The 22,784-nt window shown below is 45.4% G+C and overlaps 1 protein-coding gene across 1 annotated transcript in view; it reads right to left on the reverse strand.

Moving 5' to 3' along the window:
* Positions 1–7,621, reverse strand: part of NARS2 (asparaginyl-tRNA synthetase 2, mitochondrial) — a 48,534-nt gene extending 40,913 nt beyond the window's left edge. Inside the window, exons 1-4 of the mRNA XM_056486222.1 lie at positions 7,409–7,621; positions 4,250–4,359; positions 3,754–3,874; positions 2,947–3,087 (exon numbers count right to left, since the gene is read on the reverse strand). Of these exons, the coding sequence (XP_056342197.1) occupies positions 2,947–3,087; positions 3,754–3,874; positions 4,250–4,359; positions 7,409–7,531 (495 nt within the window). The 5' untranslated portion in view covers positions 7,532–7,621. The remainder of the gene's footprint in view (positions 1–2,946; positions 3,088–3,753; positions 3,875–4,249; positions 4,360–7,408) is intronic.
* Between the last annotated feature and the right edge of the window lie 15,163 nt (positions 7,622–22,784).

A 22,784-nucleotide genomic window follows, 5' to 3' on the forward strand; every position in this document is an offset into this window, starting at 1 on the left:
ACAAACCAGTATTTACTACCTGTGCATTTTCCTCCAGGTTTCATAACCAAAAGAGATTTGTATCATTACTATGAGTGTTTTTGCAATGGTCTGTTTTCACACCATTCCCATTTCTTCTCACTTACTCCAGCATTTTTAAATTTTTGGGCAGTTTTGACCAAATTCACCCCTGTGACCTCAACACTTTGTTTCTTCAAGCTTTTTGGAAGGCAGTGGTTAGGCAAAGGACACTCTTTTGCATTAAGAGAAGTGATCAAACATGTTGGATGACAGAAATCACACACTGGATGAAAGAGACCTTAAAAACACCCAACCACCAATAGTGTCAGTCCTACCTTGCATCTTCTAAAATACTGAAGTCAAGCTGATTTTAAGAGACAGGGTATACCCTGGCTTGGTCATGTCCTAGGTACCAACACAACTACACATTCATGCAATAGTTCATAAATCCAGCAGAGGCCTCTGAAACCAGTAAGGATGAATGAAGAAAGAGTTCTCTGGACTTCTCTGCAGTGCAGCCATAAGCTTTTAAAACAGCTGCAACCCAATATTCAGTGGATGGATACATCTTAGCTTCACAGCTTTTACCAGAATAATACAATTCAGTCAGTCACATGAGAGGTCCTGGTCCTTATCACCAGCTTGTTAAGGGGCTGGGAAGACAGAAGTAGTGTTTACTACCCACTCTGAGAATCAACTAAAAATTAATTTGGAAAAAAAAAACTTCATATGGACACGCAATGCATTTTGTGGGAGTACATTAACACAACCAAGAGGGAGCAAAGTCCCTGCAGTCAGCTCTAGGCTACCTTGGTTACAGGTGCAAAGACCTTGGCTCCTCACTGGGATCCAGTTACTGCACAGAAGGAAGTTTTGGATCCAGAACTACTTGCCTTGCCTGGAGAAGGAGGTTTCAGTCTATCAGTACAAAATGCAGGCCTCTGACACAGTTTCCTGCATATTCAGAGCCCAGCTCTACAGGAGATGTTTGAAAGATGCTAAATTCCTCACACAGTGGTAGCAGTTGCTGTAAAGAAGCACATTTCACACAGATCCCTTAAGTGCTTTGGAAAGTAATGCAAACTGCACAGATCTGAATTAACAGAATCCCCTAAAAACCTCTTCGATAATTTCCCTTATAAAAGCTTCTAAAATAAATCAAGTTGCATTACTGGCTCTCACAAACCTGGAACTTAATGTGCAGAATAGAAGTTGCTATTCACAATGCAACTATATTACTGTGCCTAGGAACAATCCATGCCACATGGAGCACAATTCTCAGGAGATTTTAAGAGGACATTTTAGCTTTCAACATCCAAACCAAAGGCACTTGGCACTAGTCATTCACTCCTGGAAATGAACAGGCTAAAAAAGAGAGGTTTTTAAAGTTACAGAGAATCTTGATAATTTTATGTATTCAAACTTATTTTCTTCCACCATTAAGCTCCTCACAGCTTTGCAGAGTGAAAATGCCCAAATTATACTTTGTAGCTATGGCATGTTCTGACATTGTCAAGCTGGAAATCACAATATTCTTGGTATGACGCAGTGGCAATTTTAAGACTTCCTTCCATTAGAAATGGAATAAAACCACAGACATTCCTGGTGCTAGGAGAGTTCTCACACAAGCATTTGTAAATATCAGGTCTGTGACCAAATCTTCCTTATTCCTTTAAAAATAACTTGAGTGTAGCTGCCGCTGCTAAATTGATGATAGATTCTACTTTTTAATAGAGCTCTGCTCTTGAGCACTGTAAACAGGAAGGTATGTCAGAGCCTGAGCAGGAGCTGATTTGGGGAAGCACAGCCTGAATAAGGCGGTTTTGTATCTCGGCTGCCTTTGGTGTCCAGGTTTGGAAGCACAAACCATTGTAGGCAATGCCATCTAGTGGCTTGAGACTGGCACAGGCTGATACCCAACAGAGCTGGCTTCTGTCTTAGGAGCAGGCACAATCCTGAAACCAGCAGCTTCACCTGACATGGGATTTCTCTTAAAAAAATAGAAAACATCCCCCCAACACCCCAACAAAACCCACAAAAGTCATCCAAATGCCATGCAATTCCACACAGACAGTTCTTAGAGCAAGCAAGCCTTCTTTGCCACTGCAGGTAACAAAGACCAGCAAACCTAGGACCAGAAATTTGTCTCAACATTTCTAACCTGTTCCTTGGGCCACACTCATTATTATGTATTAATTTTGTCATCAGAATGCTCTGAATGTGATTTTATTTTATCTAAAGCCACCTTATCTGAACTAAAACATGTTTATTTCCAGGATCAGCTTTAAAGAAAGGCTCAGATGTGCTAGAGGACTTGGTACCTTTCTTTTTCTAGTCACACATGGTCTCTATGAGTCAATTCACTGTCCCCCTGCCTGCACAAAGCCTGTGCTGTGCCCACAGCTTAAGAGTGATATATTCAGAAAACACAGGTGGTTCCCACCCATCAGTTTCAAATGCATCAGAACAGGAATCTCCTAATGTCAGCTAACAGTATCCACAAAGACTTGTATTGCAGTAAGAGGCAGGAACTGAGAATAACATGAAGCTCTGAGTAATTTTGTGTTCCTGTATCACAGATTTTTCCATGTGGGAGGAGGTTTCTGTCCAAGGACTGTAAGGTCACTGCAGAGGATGGGTTAAACAAGTCCACATTATATTGTGTTCCACAGACCACACACTTGCAGGCAATTCTACTGCAATCTGTGAAAGGGATAAGCAACAGGAAATGGGTGGAAAGACACTGACAGGCCACAGATGTGCTAACCTGATGGTAAGCAACAGTCTGGCCAAGGCCCAGCCAGGCCCAGGCCTGGAAAGAAAACCACTGTGTGCAAAATGCATACCCTGCAGGCAAGATGTCCTGCTCCTTCCCTCCTGACCTGCTCCCACACAGCCAGCCTGGGTGGGGTGCTCTGCTCAAGCTCTGGGTACAGAAGGGACTACCTGGAAGAAGGAGTGGATGCCTGCAGTGGCTTCGCTGCGGATTCGCAGGAGGGCGCCCAGCGTGTTGTTCCTGCACCGCAGGTGAGGGAACTGTCGTACATACTCCAGTGGGTGCCTCTCCCTCATTTTCAGGGGAAACGACTGAAAAAATAAGCAAATCAGAATAAGAGGGTGAGAACTCAGGAGCCCATTCAGTTTTACTGCTATTCATGGAATGCCATCTCTCCCTACTAAAACTCAATCACCATTACAGAGCACAGAAGAACTAGACGCTTTTGCCTGTCTTTTCTGGTTATTTTGTGTATTTTACAAAGCTTACAGCAGAGCAAGAGCCATGAATACAAAAGGAAGTATTAGCATTCTAAAATGCTCCACCTTTTGGATGTTGAGCCCTGCTGAAACCCAGCAGTTCACCTCACTGCTGCAACAGCAAGCTGGTCATGAACGCGTCTGTGGCAGCTGCACAACCTGGAGAATCTTGCCAGTTCCACTGTTTCTCCAATTCATAGCTGAGCCAGACTTACCAGGTAAGCCACCTGCACAGGTAAGTGCTTCAGGGTGGGACAAACTCTTAACTGTCAGCCCGTGCACATTTTCCACAGAGAAATGGCTCTGTCCCAGAAATGAGCTTTCATGGTGATCCCATGTGTCTCCTTTGACGCACCCTACAGACACTGCTGACAAATCAAAATCTGAAGGACCACTCAGACTTAAAGAAAATACAGTTTCAAGCATGCTCTGCTGCATACTTGGACCTTTAAAAAATTTATTTCCAGCAGTCCTACCCCTCCTGCTATAGTGACATACCCAAATATCACAAGGTCCCACCACACGAATGGTTTCAGCCTGCAGCTCCATGTTTTGCATCCTGTGTGGACTTTTGACAAGCTTCCCTTGCACTTCCACTGCACTTCCAAAAGTCAAGTCTCTAAGAAACCAAGAAAAAAACAACAGTTTAACTAGGTGCTAATACAACTATATTCAGAAAAGAGATTCCTGTTAATTTAGCTGGATTACTTAAGATCACAAGAGATGCTATAGCCATAGAGCTTAACTGATGAAATGAAAAATTATTAAATGCAGAGGTGGGAATGGGAAGAGCTTCACAAAGCTATGGAATAATTTAGGACAAGGCAAGAATGTTGGACAAGTGGAGAGAAAAGTGTCAGGTGTTTATTAGAAGGGGCTCTTGGTGGGGACAAACGCGGTTGGCAAGTCCCTGGCACAGGGCAGGAGGCCTAAGCAGACCCCTCCAAGCACCACTCAGCACATGTATTTCTCCAGTTATTTCAAATGGACCTACCTCTTTTCCAGGCTGGGATCAGCAACCACCTGGAGGCTTTCCAGAGAACTCCCATCATTTATGTGCAGGAACAAAACTTCCTTCTGGGATCGGACAGAGCGGACCCAGCCCTGAAGGTAAACGAAAAAGAGATTTGTTATTTTTTGGCAGGAATGCTGTTTGCTCATGCTCTTCTTCCAGCTGAGCTGGACACACCACTTCAGGCCTATTTCAGCTTTCTACTGAAATAAAAGTAACTGTTTCTTTAGAGGCAAAAACAATGATAATAAAAAAGTCAAAAAGAGAAAAAAGTTAGCGTCAGTTTTTCTTTTACTTCAAAGCAGAGAGAAACAAATCCTTAGGCAGAGACATCCTTCTGAGGCAGAGTCTCTTCCTGAGAATAGCAATGTCCTCAAATCAAGGAAAGATCAAGGAAAAGATGTACCTGCATCTTTAGGGAGATGAGAATACAGAAAACAACAAAGTGCTTTGTAGATGTAAAGTCTTTTGGCAAAGTACATATTCCTGTCAGTGATGTTCCTTCCAAACTCTTCTTACTAAAATAGGAGAGACCACTGATGCACCACTCTTCATTACAATACACTCAAGACCATTCTGATGGTTTTCAGTATCAATTTTGTTGTTGTATTCCTGTAGAAAGGTTCCAATCTTCAGATATGTTCACAAGTGGTTTATGTGTCCTAAACTGCTGGACTCCTAAAACAATGTTGCAGCCAATAGATTCACATGAAAAACTATGTATTAATGCAAAACAAAAATAAAAATTACTGCCTTGGATGTTTCTCCTTTCATCTCAAAATGAAACCTGCTTCACTGAGCCCATGGGAGAAAAAAAAAAGAAGATATTAAGAAAAAGATTTAGAAACACTTCGTCCAGTTTTATGAAAAGAATTAAACTAGTAATACCCCCATTCTTTGTAATAGCAAAACAGTAGAACTGACCATGTACAGTGCAGGCTAATGTCTTAATTTGAGTTTTTTAATGACATGTCATTTTAATTACTCCTTTAAGGGAAATATTAAATCAGTATCAAGGCAGCAAGCAACAGTAATAGCATCCAAAATGTAACTCCTATAGCTGCTCCTCAGCTCACCCAAGTTAAGACAAAGCTGGCCTTCAAAGCAGAATTATCTGCTTGGAGCCTTCCAGCTCACCTTCCAACAATACTGCAGAGAACAACCAAAACCAGTGCTGGTTAAACAACCAAACTGCCTCTTTTTCAACCAGCTTCATCTTTTTCTTAACTGAAAGGGACCAAATAGTTGCAAAGACTTCAAACTGTTCAAGTGCTTTAGGGATTTTATACCAGACAAACCAATGCAAATCCACCTACTTCTGTCACTCAGACAGAACAAATCAAGAATTAAACAGCTTTAGAAATAAAGCATGTTATAGTTTTAAGAATGACTATTAACACAGGCTTGTATAACATGCTTTCCATGTTCCATGTAAGAACCATGGAAGATTTTAAAGACATGAATCTAGTGGGTCAGAAAGGGCAAAACATCCCTGCAGAGTGTTCCACCCAAAGAACTAATGCAAGAAACAAGATCATCTGGGCATCCTCATATTTGTATGGTTAAAGTAAAGGGTATTTCATGCAGTAACATGCCTGAAGCTGTAGTGCTTATCCTCTGTATGCCAGAAAATGCCCAGAACACACCATGTATGTTATACTAGAAGCACATTTAATGTATAATGGCAGATATTTTTCTTCAGGTTCCCTCCCCACAAACGCTCCTTAACAAAACACACAAAAAATGAAGAAAGAGACATTCTCAAGAGCTTTTTTTTGCCACCTCAACAAGCTGTTCTGGGATCTACTAAACAAGGAGAGGAGTCTTGCATCCTGCAATAGGAAATAAGAGCATACTCACAAGATTGCATTGAAGCAGCACAGGCTGTGGCAGCAATGTTTTGACCACTTCACACCCTACCAGAATGAATGTATAATCAAAGTGACAATCCTGACTGTAATGACTAGACTTCACATTCCAACAATCTGGCCATTATAAGGCTGGATTTAAGACAGACTAGATTTCTAGCCCATTTTAATAGAAACCCCCCACATTTTGCCAGCACAGGGGAAGAGCAAAGCAGCAAGGGTCTGGAGGACAGGGAAGGGAGAAGAGTGACAGTACTGCAAAATTTAGCATCAGTTTATTCTAGCTTGCATTATTCATCAAACTGCATTTGAAAAGAACCAACACTGGATAAGCTTCTTCCAAGCTTCTTATTAGGCTTCACCTATGTGTGAGCAGGAATACCAGCGTACTACAAACTGTTTTTTTGGTCAGAATAATCAGAGAAAGGCTTGAATTGGAAGAGACCTTAAAGATTATCCAGTTCTAACCCCACTGCCATGGGCAGGGACACCTTCCACTAGACCAGGTTGTTCCAAGCCCCATCCTGGCCTTGAACACTTCCAGTGATGGGGCAGCTACATCTTCTCTAGGCAACTTATGCCAGTGCCTCACCCCCTCACAGTGAGAAATTTCCTTCTTATAACTCTAAATCTAAATCTATCCTCTTTCAGTTTTGTTTAAAACTCTTACCAAGTACCCCAGTCGTTTCCATATTCATCCAGAAATACTGACAACAGTTCTGCATTGAGACAGGGACTCTGTGTGTGCAACCACCGCTCTGTCAGCTGGAAACACCAAAAACAGAGGAACACGCAATCGTATGCCAAGGAAAAGTGCTCCATAGCTGAATTGCTCATTAATTTCAGGCTATCTCGGTTCACAACAGGGGCCAAATACAAACGTCAGTGTAAGGGTTATGGATGGTTCTACTGACACTGCTCTAAACCTGGATGTACGCAGCACAAGACGTAAGAAAAAGCTTTAAAAGCAACAGCAGACATGCAATGGCTCGCTCTCGGGAACAGAATAGGTGATAAAGCCGGCGTGGTGCAGAGCACATTCAGTAACACCCATCACAGTGACACCGCTCCTCCGCACATGCCGAGGGACCCCAAAGCTCCGCTGGCTGCCACAACCGCGGCCCGAGCGCGCCCAGCGGGAGAACGCACGGGGAGGGGATCGGGGAGCTCAGCGAAACGCCCCGCAGGGCTGCCCCGCCTCCCTCCCCTCCGCTCAGGGGAGTGCCGGCCCAGCGCCGGCCCAGCGCCGGGCACACCCCGGGCACACACACACCTGCACCGTGACCGCGTCCGCCGGCTGCCGCGCCCCCAGCGCCTCGCGCACCCGCAGCCGCACGGCCCGCGGCAGGGAGGCGCAGCGGCGGAGGGCCCGCCAGCCGCCCCGGGCGCCCAGCATGGCGAGGCCTGGCGGGCCCGCTCCCTCAGAGCCGGTTCCCGGTTCCCGCTCCGCTCCCGGCCCGCTCCCGCACGGGCCCACGTGAGTCGGCCTGCCTCCCGCCGCCCCACGTGACCGCCCGCCCAGCCAATGGCTGCTCGGACTGCCCCCGGCCAGCCAATCGGAGTGCAGTGCGCTACTCAGCCCACCTGTTCCGCCGCCCGGCGCAAGCGGCCCTGGGAAATGTAGTTCTTCCTGTGAGGTGCCGGCTCCTGACGGAGCACGCGGGGATGGGATCCCCGCGAGTCGGGGGAAGGATGCTCATGGCCGCGACAAGGATCCCGTGTTGGGACACAAGGAATCCCCGTGGCGGGGGTAGGGGATTCTGCTGATCTCTGGAACCACCTCAGCGGCAGCGCGGTCTGGGGATGGCGTGCGGTGGTTCTCGGGGACCTCAGCCACTCTCCCGTCCTCCTGGGCTTCCCTCAGGGACCGTAGCCCCTCGGCATTCCTGGCCTTTCTTGATAAGAGGCGCAGGACTTGGGTCCGCTCTGCAAGCCTTGCTGACGAATAAACCTTTCCTCCGGTTTCTTTTTGATGGTAATGCTCCTTTCTGTCCTTCCAGCTCTTCTGGGGGGATGGTGCGGAGCAGCCATCAGGGCCTCCAGCCCTGCGGGGAATGACTTGGCGATAGAGGTGGGCTTAAAACTGGACATGATCCAGCAATGTGCACTTGGCAGCCCAGAAAGCCAATTGTATCCTGGGCTGCATCTGAAGCAGTGGGGCCAGCAGGGCAAGGGAGGGGATTCTGCCCCCAGTTCTTGTGAGACCCCACATGGAGCATCCAGCTCTGGGCTCATCAGCACTGGAAGCAGATGGACCTATTGGACAGAGTACAAAGGAGGCCACAAGGATGATCAGAGAACTGGATCACCTGTGCTATGGAGATGGGCTGAGACAGCTGGGGCTGCTCAGCCTGGAAAAAAGAAGGCTTCTTCCTTACTGCAGCCCTCCAGACTTAACAAGGGTTTATAAGACAGAGAAACCTTTCATGCAAAGATAAGGGCCAATGGTTTTGAAATGAAAGAGTGTAGATTTAGATTGCACTCGAGGAAGTGAGGATGGGGAGGCTCTGGAAGAGGTTGCCCAGAGAAGCTGTGGCTGCCTCAACCTTAGAAGTGTTCAAAGCCAGGTTGAATGGGGCTTGGATCAACTTGGTCTAATGGAAGGGTCCCCTGCCCCTGACAGGAATGTTGAAATTAAATAATATTTAAATGTCCCTTCCAATCCAAAATATGATGTGATTCTATGAAATATAAAGTCAGTGCTATTTCCCCATGCAGCCCAGTCTTTGCTGCTCTACCTGCCTGACTCGTGCCTGTCCCTGTTCTGCAGCACCTCTGCAGGAGGGCAGCAGCTGAACATGCCTGCTGTGCTTGTGGTCAGAGGTTGCCTCCTTGCTGTGCTTTGATCATTGGAGCATTTGTGGGTGACACAGGAGAGCAGCAGTGGGATGCCCCAGGGCCAGGAGGTGCTGGGAGGCAGCTTTGGTAGTGACACTGCTTGTAGGGAGACAAATCCCTATGTTGTTGTAAAATCTCAGGTTAAGAAAGGAATTGCTGGCCAGAGACTGCATTTAGAGGAAACAAGCTGGTCTCATGGGAAAGAGAGAGGAAAGCTTTGTAGATGCCTGGTTTTGACTTTCCCATGTGATTCTTTTTATCTGTGCATGAAAAGCTGCTTGTCCTCAAAGTCCACAGCTGCTTGCCAGGGCTTTCCTTCATCTCTGCTTTTGCTCCAAGTAAGCCGGTGTTCCCACCCCTGGCTCAGTCCTGACCTGAGCTCTGACCTGCCTTGAAACACCATCCTGAGGAATTAGATCTGCAGGGCAGGGGCACAGACCTAACCAGGTGGATGAGAAAGACATTGAGAGGTAGGACAGGAGACCTCAGGGATGGGGTACAGGGAGGGTAGGTAGAGGGAGGGGTAGAAACACATCCTCAGGCAGTGAGGACAGCTTTTCCAATATCTGTCCTCTGTGCCATGCACAGAATTGTGCTGGCTGCCTGGACACACATGGGTTACTGCCTCAGTGCTGGAAGGAAACACAGGGGCATGCATGCCTTTGTACTCCTGAGTGAGCAAAATTAGTTTTATTTTAATGCAAATCACCATCCCCTCCTGTAAGGGCCAGCATTGAGCTTTGCTGTATCTTGGTGCACTGCTCTGATGTGGTTTCTTGGAGAATCACAGTGCAGGGAGAAGCTGGTGCTGCTGCAGTGTCAGGTAGAGATACAGGATGTAAATTGGTAGGAAATTAGGGCTCTGTTCTTCAGGGAACTCCTGGTGTAATGTGAGAATTAAACGTGTGTGTAATGACTGCTCAGTGCACGTTACATGTTCTCTGTGCCTGGTCACAGATGGTGCATTTATTACTGCTCTCAGCTATAGGTTTTTTCTCCTGTTCTGCCATAGTGCCCAGAATATTTTTTTCCAGGGTTATTTGACTCGTAAAACCCTCTTCAGGCCAAAGAAACAATTAATAGAAGGAAGTATCAGAGAGTGGCACCAGTGACAATGTCTAAACACACCAGGAAAGGGGTAAGGTCCTTCTCCTCAGCCCCATCTTCTCCAGGACCACCTGTGGGTAATTGAAAGCAAGGGCATAACACAGGAAAGTCTGGCCTCACATGTTTTTGGACTGGACTTGAACTTCTCCAATCCAGCTGAATATCCTTCTCTATAAAGACCAAATGGTATCACTATACTTTTGGAGGAGGTGGAGGTCAAATCTTCTGTTCCTGCTGTCATAAGTGGTGGTGCAGCCACTTTGTCTGTAAATGAGGGATATCAAGAGTGCCAAAGAGAGAGATCACAAAGGCTGTGGGTCTTGTGCAAAGGTGGAGCAGAACCATGACATCACTCCCTCGTGGTGAGGGTCACCTGGCCTTCACCTGATAAACTATCCCGCCCTCTCCAGGCTTCATGCCCTCAGGAATCCCTTAGCCACACATCTCATGGCATAGCTCATGGAAATCCCTTAGCCACACATATCTTGGGGTTGTAGGCCTCAGTACCTATAGCTGCCCATCTTCTTTTCACTGCTGGATACTGTCCTCACTGGCCAGCAGTTTGGCAACATCAGAAGCACAAACCACAGCCCCAGGGCTGACCCCGGGTCTCAGGTTCTTTGAGTAGGTCTGTATGGGTTGATGCAGTGCTGAAGCTGACTCACAGCACTGTTCCTCTCTGGAACATAGACTGGGCCTTTTGGAGATATTTCAGGTGTTGGCAAAGACATGGCTGTGTGTGAAGGTCGGTTTCATTTCTTGCCATGCAGAGCACAGCCCTTCTAAAAGCTTTCCAGAGAGCACTGGTCCTCTTTGTGGATCAGAGTAGTTATGTCAGTCTGGGCTGGGAAGCAGGACACTGGTCCTCAGGGTATCTGCAGGGAGGGAGGTTTAAAAGGATGATGAGAAATAATGGTTCTTCTGTACTTACATCTGGGTTTAGAAGACATGAAATGTTCCCAGTCGATGTTTCTGGTAGAGCAGAATTTGTCTTCTAAGATGGTCATTCATTGAGGGAGGAAAGCAAGAGGATTGAAGGTGAATGTGTCTGGGAGATGTGTAATGTGAGGTCATGCTAAAGGCAGTGCATTTAGAACAAAGTATGCAATGACAAATGGCTTGAAGGAGTAATCTGTATGATATCCATTCCTCCTGGTGCTAGGAGTGATTCCTGAGAACTGGCCAGCACTCTTCATCTCTCTCATTTTAGTTAAACTGCGAAAATTTATCCCATGGAGATAGCTGTAGGACTATTCCAGCTAGCTGGTTTGTTCTGCAACAAGGTTTTACCCTTCTGAAATGAAGATCAAGTACTTAAAAAAATGAGCAGGAGGAGATGGATAAAGTTGTGTATAAGGACCAGCTCCTAAAGGAAAGTTAATCTTTCCAGATCCTGTAATTTTGGAAGTCACACTATTACCATGGCCCAGGGTAAGTGACTGGAAATGGGGAGAGCTGTTCCAAGCTCTATGAAGATAGCAGGAAATCAGAAAAGATATTTTGAGGGAAAGCAATGTCTATGCTCAGGCCTTTACTCTCTGGATTGTTCTTTCAACAGAAAGATGCTCTGGATTTGCTGTGAGCAAAAAGGCTGGAATGTTGGGCTTTGTGCTGGCTTAGTTCTTAGTGGTGGTACTATCAGAAGAAAAAAAAGGTGAATTATTCATGAGCTAAGTAGAAACCCATTCTAAATGGTGCTGCAGAGAGATATTTTAAAGCCTGTAAGGCTTCACTAGAATATAGATTTACCATGATAATTTCCTTGGGCTCCCAGCATTCAAGTGGGTTTTATATGGTCTAATCCAATATCCACAGAAGCCAGTGATAGCTTTTAATTTATTTTAACTGATGTTAGATTGGGCTTTCACTGTTGAGAAGTCATTTCAGAATTATCATCAGCTGCTGAAAGGTCAGCCCAGTTCCCTAAGACAAAGTCCTAGGCTATGGTTTCTTGTGAGTATTAGCTACTTCATTCCCAAATGTCTCCACATTGCTTTGATGCAGACATATTTTTTAGACTCTGAAAGCAAACATGTTCATACTTATTTTTAGAAGGATTAAATGCCTTTCTTTTGCTACTGCATAGGGGGAAAACGAGAGACATTATCTTCCAAAAAGCTGTATTCTTGTCCTCAAAATGTAGGTTTGCTGAGTAACAGTACCTTATCCCAGCCTTTGCTTTCTGCTTTCTAATAATTTATAATTATTAGAATCACAAACTGGGTAAGAGATATTTTTCCTGTTGCAATGAGGAATATGCCTTAGCATAATCCTGCACTGTTAGTTTTTTCCTTAGCAAACTCCCTTAAGCAAGCCACATCTAATGTAGCCCTTTGCCCCTATTAATTCTCAGCCTAAGGATTTAGGTCTCCAACAGGAGAACATGAATTCCCTGCCTACCACAACAGCTATTAATAACTGGGGAAAAAAAAGTATCCTTCTTTGCTGGACCCAAACATCAGTTTTCCAGAGAACTATGATGAAAACAGCATACAGGTTTTACTCCATAGATGTCAGTTTTCCAGCCTGCCCAAAGTCTGAGCTCATTGCTCCTGTGTTGTTTGGAGCCCCACTTTATCCAAGTGATAAATGCTTTGGGTAGGTCTCCAAGGTGATCCCAGAAACTGGATTCCTCTGCCATAAATAAATCCTTTATAAGAACAGCCGCTGGCATGGGCTCTCTGGAGGTCAGCTGACCTTAGCAGCTCTCTGCTGTGGAGCAGCATGGATTGTTGGGATGAACATGGACATCACAGGGTAATCTCTGAGTGCTGAATACAAGAGCCTGCTAACAGGAGCCTGGAGGAGCCTTTCCTGTCCCTCAGCCTAACTGGCACAGTGACTGGCAATGCTCCAAAGCCTGTGGGAGAAGTTCCTCCACCCATTCCTGCTCTTTCTTCCTGCAGGGCTGCCCTGCTTGTCTTCTGCAGCCACAGAGGAAGCTGACATGGAAAGGGACACACTTGCTGGGTGACCAAGTCCACAGCAAACCTCTGAATCTGTGTATGTCTCTCAGAGTTAAAAGAAACTGTTGCTCCCTGCTTTTTTCCCAACGCTATTCCTTTCCTACTAACTTGTCCATGTTAGCAGGGCACTGCCTTGTCCCCTCTCAGAAGAGCTGTGAGTTTGCAAATTGGCAGACTTGCAGATTCAAGGGTAGCCTCAGAGACTGATGCTGGGCCTGAGGATTGGATGGAGACTCTACTCCTGCATTAAGCAGCAAGAGGAGGACTACAGCTTCCCAGCCCTGCACCTACCTGGAGAGAGAGAAGAGGGGAGTACACAGTAGCATTTCCAAGGAATGTTTTGTACTTTGAATGATTTATCTGAGGGTCTGAAAGGATTTAATAACTGTGAACTAATTAAACGTACTAATTAACCCAGTGTTTAATCTCAGCTCGTCGTTAGCTTTCTGTGCTGCTGAAGCAGAGATGTAGTCCCATATATCATGACATTCAGCCACTTTGCTTAATTGTGATTCCTCTGCACATGGTGCAGGCATTGAGCTGCTAAGGTGATGAGAGGAACACGAGAGCCCACGTGCAGGAGAAAATTAGAGGGGCGAAGCAGTCCTGTGTGACTAACAACCTTGAGATTTTTCCATGAAGAGGATATTGACAGTCTAATTTGTTTCCTCTCCCCATTATCACTGGTTTGTTCTCATTGATGCCACTGTTTTGCTAAGGGAGATGGAGACATTCTGCTTCTGTGCATATGATGACAAAATGTCTGTGTTATTCTTTTGTCCTATCCTTGTCACTATGGCTCCAAACTGCTCTGCTGCAACCAGGAGGACACTGCTCACTTTCATCTCTTATGATACTTCCCCATGGGCTTGCCTTTCCATGAAGGTTTATACTAATGCTACTGGTACTATTTTTGTGTAGAACCCACAGAGCCAACTCTCAGATCCCCATGAGCTGTTTCCTCAGTGCCACAGAAGAAGCGGCATCTGAAATGAATGCCCAGCTCAATCCAGAAGCAGATCAGGAGCAACTTTCCTACTTCCAGGGCAAAATAGTTTTCCTGGTTGTGGAGCTGTGGGAGACCCTGGAGCAGCCTGGTGGTTGTGGTGGAACCAGGAGATGATCTGCTCCACAGCAGAAACAGAGACAAAGGACTTAGAACATTGAAAATCCTCATACTCGTGAGGGCGATCATCCGAAGGCATGAGGACCATCATCTCAAGATGTACTCCTTGTGGATGCAGTATTTAGTGGGGGATATCTGAAATCCTGTCATTGCTTCTTTTCACAGCTGGCCTAAAAAATATGCCTGGGAAGATATCATGAGCCCCAGATTGCCCAATAAAGGGCAGAATAATTGCCCCAACAGCACTATTTAAACCAGCAGCTTCAGTTTGTTCTCAGCTGTGACTTCATCTCCACACTGTTTACTTGTTACTACTCACATAAACGTGGGATGGAGGTGAGCTTCTTTCAGGTGCACAACCTCAGCTTGGAGTCACGATTCCTTTAGGAGTTACTCACTTAGAAGTGTCTGGAAATGAGTCTGTGTGAGCAAAGGTCATTAAATTAGCTGAGAAAACACGCTGCCGTGGGGGAATGCGGCAGTCACCTTCCTTGGAAATCACCAAGGGAAAGCTAGGCACAGATCTGTATTGGGGATGTCTTAGCAGAATGAATCAGACCTGCCAGGATATGGGGGGAGGGGGTAGATGACCCACTGGGGACTTTTTTTCTGAACAGAACAAGCGAACGATTTTATGAGACTGACAATCCCCCAGTGTCTCCTTGTGCAGCCCTATGCAGTCAGCGGAGGAAATTGGTAACTGTACCCAGCAAGCCTGTTTTTAATTAACAAATAATTATCTACAAATTGCTGTAATTATTGCCTTGGATTCCAGAGGACAGGGACGTTAGTGCGAGATGAGCACAGTTTCCTTGCGAGTGAAATATTTTCCCTGCCTTATCTACAGAGCCCTGCTGCTGTGAGGTTTGGGGATTCGGCAGCGCTTTCCTTTGGAGAAAGTGATAAAACAGCTCAGGCTGTCTGGAAGGGGAAGCACACTGGAAAAGGCACCAAAGGAAGGACAGTTTCTTACATTTATCAGGTTGTCTGTCCTCATGCTGGAGTGGTGTGGGGGTTGCCAATTAAGACATAAACCTCATCAATGAGTGCCAGGAGGAGGGTGCTTGCATATCCATCAACAGAGCAAAATGAGCATCCCGATTTGTGATCTTTCCATGAGGAAAGGATAAATCCAGCTTTGGAAAAAGATGATTAGTGTTAACTCAGTTCAAATGGAAGGCATGGATTTTCCCTGAGCCTTCAGCACTGAAGGATGCTGGTCTGGAGAGAGTGCATCACTGGCCATGACCTTCTTGATCACATTTTGGAGGCAGGGCACACAGAGCCCTTCTACCTCTTTTTCTTCAGGTTCTGCTGCCAAACCTCATGGTCGATATCCACAGCAACCACTTTTTCATGGTTACAAAGAATCTCTTCCGTGGCAGCCTAAGTACTAACACACAGAGATGTTTATTGTCCTGCAGAGTTTACACCCTTTCAACAAGTCTAATGGGGAAAATCCTCTCCAGTTTGCTAGTACTGCTACTAGGATGTACTGCTACTAGTTTTCTAGTTTTACTGAAAGATAGCAGTACGTCCTGGCTGGATAGGCACAACCTGCTAAAGGCCTGAGCCCAGACTTCAGCCCTGCTAGGTGTGTTTAATCTCTGAATTCTGATGCTTCCCAAGAAACTTAGACTTTCCTTCTGTCACTTCAAGCAAATACGGTGCTTTTTATTATTGATCCATAGCATATTTACCCGAGGTGAGCTGTCTGTACCATATTCTGTTGTGAAATGCTGCCTTTGTTTTTGCTGCTGTGCTCTATGTCTTCTCCATGCAGATACTTACTGTTTGGGGTGGGGAGCCCTGCACCACCTTCCAGGGTGATATGCATTGCCAGCTTTTTTCAGCATCCCTTTGGCAGTAAGAAAACCCCATCTCAGTGAAAAGATGTGGCTCCGTGCTGTGGAGGAAGGGAAAAGAATAGGGCAAGCTGAGACCTTGGCCCTGCCCTTACTCTCATCTTGCTTCTACTAGTGGGACAGCATAAAAGCCTTTAATCCTGCTCAGAAATATCCCACTTTGCCAGAAAAGACAGAAATGACAGCTGGTTTTCTTCTACTTTATGGGGTAGCAGGAGGAATTATTTTGGATGCAGGAACCTGTGTCCCTCCTGGTGCCCAGTGTGGTCTCAATTGCTGCCCAGTCTCAAGGAGCTTCGTGCTCTTCAGACCCCCTGAGGTTTAAGCTCTCAGCATGAGCTCATCCTTTCAGAGCTCCCATTGGGACCTCATCTGGCACAGAAAGGCATTTCTCAATCATTTCAGGGCTTCTCGTCAAGCTTTGCTTGCTGATCGTGTGAGTGAAAAATTGCCCACCGTAGAGCTGGGTCTTTGCCCTCAGCATGCTGCCCTAAATGCTGGGACCTTGTTGAGCATCAGTAATGCTCTTGCCTTGTTAAAGGCATGGTTGTGTCTCAAATATGTGACTCTAACAGGAAAACAATGAAAAATAAACCCTGTTTTGGTGTTAGGATCAAAAAGTGGTTTTTTTTTTTTTTTTTTTTTTTTTTTTGTTTTTTTGTTTTTTTGGTTTTTTTTTTTTTTTTTTTTTTTTGTTTTTTTTGTTTGTTTTTTTTTTGTTTTTGTTGTTGTTGTTGTTGTTGTTGTTGTTTTTTTTCCCTTAATATCTATCCTCTCCCATGCACTGGGGCCTTTAAATAAATGGTTCCTAATAAATGGAAATAATTCATGGAGAAAGAAACTGTCATGAGGAATGATTGATTATACTTAATATTTAATTTTCAAGATTTGAAAGGAAATCTCTGAAATATCCTCTGGCAGGTCTGTGAACCTAATGGAGTGATTCATAAAGATACAGAAGGAACAGAGGGCTTCTTACCCCTCTGCTTGTTAGCAGAGCAGGACAGTGCTGGTTGTGTTTCCTACACACTTTTGCAACATGGCTGGAAAATACTGCTGGGGAAGGGCAAACAGAGGCAAAATTCAGGTTCAGTTGCTTCAGGCCTGCTGACAAGAGAAAACCTAGGATTTTCTAACCACTGTACATCTATAATATGAGATTTAAAAAGCAGAGAGAGAAAGTTAGCTCTTTGTTGGTGAAACATGAGTTTTCTTTTAAATTGGAGTATATGCAGGCTATTGTGCCCAGCATCACTGTGGTGTTCTGTACCCACAAACTTTAATGCCTTTGGAGTGTTCCCACGGGAAACCAGTATCCTGTTATTTTACTGGGCTGCACTGGTGAAACCACTTGTCCTAAATCACACAAAAGGTCAAGGTCACACATGGGATTTGAACTCTGACCTTCTGATGTCTCCTTCTGTGTATGCACCATCAGCTCTTGTTTTTCTCATGCCTCATTTCACTCCAGATAGTTTTTCCTGCCTTCAACCTCTCCCAGCTGCCGAAGATGCTCTTTGCTGCCTCCAGCATGTCCCTACAGGGGACATGTCCCCATGCAGGACATTTTTCTGTTGGGCTGGAGGAACTCATCACTATGTGTGAAGGTCATGGTCTCTTCTCAAAATCAGTTGTTATGAGGGCTGGCTAGTTGAAGTTTTTTTGCCTTGCAAAATCAACAAAAATGGGGATAGGAACAACAGGGCTTCAGAAGAAGTTCTGACCTGTTCTCCAGGTGAGAGTCACCTCCCAGTTAAGAGACAGCAGTCATCTTGAATAACTCTAGAGCTCTGCCATGCAGGTGTCTGCATCAGAGATGTTCCCACTCCCTTCACAGTATTGGAGATAAATAAGCTCCTCTAGGGACCAGGATGCCCCATCCTGAACTAGACATCCAAAATAACCTAGGTGAATGCCCACCTAGTGAATGGTTGTGATGGCACCCTTGGATGGTGAAGCCTCTGTGACTGGATATATATACACCCATTAGAGCTTTTTTTGGCTGCAGGTGGTCCTTGAGGAGTTAGATCCACCCTGGAATGCGAAGGAGAGATCTTAAAAATGTCTCTAGTGGCTTTGAATATGCAGGTGAGACCTCACTGCCAATAGTGAGCTTCAGGTGTTCAAAATGCACAGATTTTTTCTTCCAAGGCACAACTTGCATCTCTTTCACCTCGATTTTCCTTCTATTTCGGTTACTTCTTCCCTTTTGTCACTAGATGACAGCAGAGGACACACATCAAGGACTGCTCTGAATCCAGGGCATGCACCACTTCTCTACCAGGCAGTTCATGGTTGGGTGCCCCAAGGCATTCTGATGACTTTTAATAACTCTTTACCTACTTATTTATCTGGCAGATTATGTACAAATGCTGTATTTAAGTCAAGTCTTCGGCTTTTTGTGTGGAGTTACTTGAGTACATTTTCCTGCTTCACTTCTTCCATCGTCACCATCCTATTTTTCTCTCATATTTACTTGATGCCTTTTGTTTTATACTTGGCTTGTACTCTCCAAATCCATCTTATTTAATCCAACAGGAACCCTCACAGGTATAAGCAACTGGAGCACACTCCAATAACTTGCTTCTCTACAACACTGTCAGACATAGAGCTGAGCTCCCAAGAGATAGGTGGTTCCTGGAGGGGGGATTTCTGTGATAACTGGAAATTGGCACCTAAATATGAGCATAAATACTTAAGACAGGATGGATAAATGCATGGATGGATGGATGGGTTTTAGCATTCACAGTAATTACTGCTTTGTGGAATATGGGTCAGATAACTGACACAGTTAAAGGGGGAAATGGGTGATTTTTAAAAAAATTACTTAATTATAATGATTCTGTTATCAGGAGTACCCTTACCTGATAACAAGAAAGAAAAGGTATGGATTTTTGACACATGAGTCAACCAAATGGGTGATTTCTGAACCTGGGGTGCTGTGGAGGAGGCTGATTCAGGCTGTGGTCTAGCAGAGAGCTCTGCATGAGCACATGGGCCATGTCTGATGATTAACTGAACCAGGTCTCTGATCTGTACAAAGGTATTCTGTGGGGAAGGTATGATCTATGTTCCTAGGAAAGGCCAGGACACTTTAGGAGACATTCTGCTTGATTTATTCATAGTTTCATAGGAGATTCTGTGACAATTTTTCACAAGGAGGATTTTCATTACAAAATTCTCAAACCTACATCCTACCAGCAATCTTCAGTGCCTGTAGCTCTTGGGCATGGTCCAGGATTTTGTTCTTGTCAAAATAAGAGCAGAGGAGATACTGAGACCATTTGAATCTTTCAGATATTGCAAAACTAGAAAATGTATCTCAAGCTTCTTGTCAGTGACTAGAGGTTTACACACTGTTTGTTACAGAGGTTGTGGTTGTTGCCTTTGTTTTACCTGCAGTGTAATTCATAATCTCAAAGTGATAACCTGCAGATACTGGGAGTCCTTCATAATCAGTCCTGCTCCTATTGACTTGAACCATGCAGGATCACAGCCCTAAGGAGCTGTTGTAGTGCATCATGATGGAAAAACTAAAGCAGACAGCATTTTCATTTCTGATCACTTGGTCTCCATCCCACTGCTGGATGAGGACAGAGGAGAATGTTTCTTTGGTGTCAAGCTCTAATTGTTCCTAGTAGATAGAGCTTTTTAGGGAATAATGCTTCCCAGTTCGTTGTAACTGGGAGGGGAGGGCAGGAGAGGAGGGGGAGGATGGGGAGAGGGATGGCATGGGCAATCTGAGAAAGATATTTAAGCTTCTGCAGCAGTAGGTGGAATATTCATAAACAACCATGCAAATAGCTCATTTGCACTGACATTACTGATGTTACATGCTTCATCCACAGATTCGGGAGCTGCCCTGTCCCCAGGCTCAGGTGGTGGCTGATGGGTCACCAGAACAGTCTGTCTGTGTTTGGGTGCATGCCCATCACCAGCAGAGGACCTTGAACATCACTTGACATGTCCCAGAGCATGAAGCAGTTCCCATGTGAACCAGCTAGGATCTGTCCATCTGTTTCATGTCCTGTTTTAAAAAGTGTGAATCAAGGTAAAATCCAGCCTGGAGGTGACAAGTATATAGGTCATCCTGGCCATGTCCACAGCTGGCAGGGTGGAGAAGGGAGGGGAGAGGGGTGGCACTTACTGATGAATCAGAGCTGAAAGCAGCCCTTTAGAGACACTGAATGTTATAGATCAGCTACTACTGACCTAAAACATTCACCTTGAGGTTTGCAGGATGACTTCTAGGCCTTTTTACTGCAGTTTTGGGACTAAAAGGTGTCCTGAAAAGCCCCCACAGGCTGATCCCTGGAGAAACAGCCTGCAGTTAGTCAGCTATGTGTCTGTGGTACCAATCGAGCTTTTAAATCTGGAAGCATCTGCCCCAGCAGTGATTTGATTTTATGCAACGAGTCTCATGCTACCGTATTGCTAAGCATGTCACTAAATCCTTGCACATCAAAGGAACAAGTAAATCAAGCAAAACTGCATAAGCCACTCTACATTCAGTTTTGGCAAAAGGTGTTTAGACAACCCTGGAGGCTGCAGTCCTCGAGCTAGCAGCAGAACTCACATAAGCCCAGAAGTAGTGCAGTTTTTCCTGCACCACCAGGCAAACAGCTTGCAGCTGAGGCTGGATTAGGAACTGGCCTCGAGTCAAGTGGTCCAGAGGTCTAGTCCTGAATTTGATTATAATTTTCCAGGTGGATTAACACATTATACTTAACCTTTTTGTGTTTCTATTTCTGAGTCCATATTCTTTCCCCATGTTCCATGGGGAAGATGAGGGTTAATTAGATAAGTGTTCACTGTTAAGTGAAGATGAAAAAGCTTTGCAATTGTTAAAGATTCAAGTTTACCTTTGCTAAGACAGCTTGTTGTAGTTCCTGGTATTAGTATTGTGGTGCAGAATTTGTCTACAATGCTACTGTTAATATTCCTTATTTGTACTCCTGATCATACAAGAACTGATGCTTTTTGCTGCTTTGCAGGCTTTAGTAGAAAAAAGAAATGGTAACTTCACAAGCTCAGCAGCTGTTCTCCCATCCTGAGGCCACATTCCAACACAAGAGCTGTCATTCTGTAGCACACACTGTGGGAGAAATCCCTGGGACAGATCACTCATTTGGATCTGATGGGTGACAAGGGTGGACAGGCTGCTTGAAGGCTGGGTAGAGGCCACCATGGGCTGTAGGGGAGAAGATGCAGTGCAGAAGTTGGTGTGGCTGAGTGATGGGGTGAGCCTGTCACTCCTGCCTGCACTGACGATGGAGGCCCAAGGGCTGGCTTAGACTGGATGCCCACTACATTATTTGCATTCAGTCAGTGGAGCTCTAAGGCTCATTGCACTGCTCAGGTGTCAGGACTTAGTGCAGTAAGAGGCTATGGGGGTCCTGGGACATCTGAAAGAAGGCTGGTGAGTCCAATACAGAATCTATGAGACACCTATACAGTCCTGGAGGATGGGCGGGGCACCAGAACAATTCAAATGCACTGACCAGATATATGAGGGCAGGCAAATAGAACTGCAGGTCAATCCACCCCATGGATAACAGGGAATGGTTCAGCCTGTAGGGAAGCAGACACCTGTACCTGCCCAGTTACTCTCCCTACTCCACAAGTGCCCTGAGGAGCTCTTCACATACTTCAGCAGAAACTCACACTCATGGCTCATGTAAACACTGCATGTAGACACTGACATGTAGGGATAAACCAAGCTCTGTGCTCCTCCTAAACCAGATCCTCAGCAGCAATGCTCAGATCCTCCATAGCAGAAAGGAGGGATCCACTCTGGAGGGTGACCATACCTCTGTAGCAAAAGCAGGTAAGAGCAGGGCCCTCAGGGGGTTTGTTCTTGTCCCAAGATGGGTTCTCATTTGAGACTTCCCAGGTCAGGAGAGCTAGGGAATGCCTGCTGTCTCCTGCCCAGAGCCTTTTGTACTGTAATTCCCTAGAACTCTGAAGTCCTCTCCATCATAAATCTAATTTAGAAACTCAAAATACCTCTACCCAAATATCCCAAACCTCTTGTCCCATACCAACTCTTTACTCTTTCTTTCCACAGCACACTGTACATTGGGCCTGTCCCACAATAAATGGACTACAGTAATCAATGTCATTTAACATAGGCAAAGTGAAACCCAGTTAAAAAGACTTTTGGCCCATCCTGGATTAGAACATATTGAAGTTTATAGACCACCACCCCCCACAGAGCATTGCACAAGAAACAAATGGAACATGTCTCCTGGGGATCTTTTTCTCTAGAGAATCCAGATGCTTTCAAGGCGCCTGGTAACAGTACAAAATAGTCTGCTATTAAAATTCAAAAGCAAGTAAAATAGCCCTTCCCTGCAGGCTTTCTTTCTATGAGGCATTTCTGATGAGAATCCAGAGTCTCTGCAGAGGCCTGGCATATGAAATACAAATTATATAGCTAGCATTCCCCTCTTTAGAAGTGACTGTGTGAAGCACAAAATCCCTTTGCAATTCACACTCATGATGAGAGGCAGCTCCTTATGTTCAGACCGCTCCTCTCAGCATGCCTTGGGCTGAAGGCCTGCAAGGCTTGTAGCCCAGGAGCTACCTGCCCTTCCTGGGGTCCCAGCTCAGGGGAGAGCACATCTCCTGCATCCTTCAGAGCACAGTGGAGGGTCCACAGACAGAACCACCCTCTTGCTTTCTCCAGCCCCTAGAAACACACTGGGGCTGCATTTGTCCTTCCATCCCCATCTCTGGAGCCTTCCT

The sequence above is a fragment of the Oenanthe melanoleuca genome, chromosome 1 (assembly GCF_029582105.1).
Source record: "Oenanthe melanoleuca isolate GR-GAL-2019-014 chromosome 1, OMel1.0, whole genome shotgun sequence".
NCBI classification, from domain to species: Eukaryota; Metazoa; Chordata; class Aves; order Passeriformes; family Muscicapidae; genus Oenanthe; species Oenanthe melanoleuca.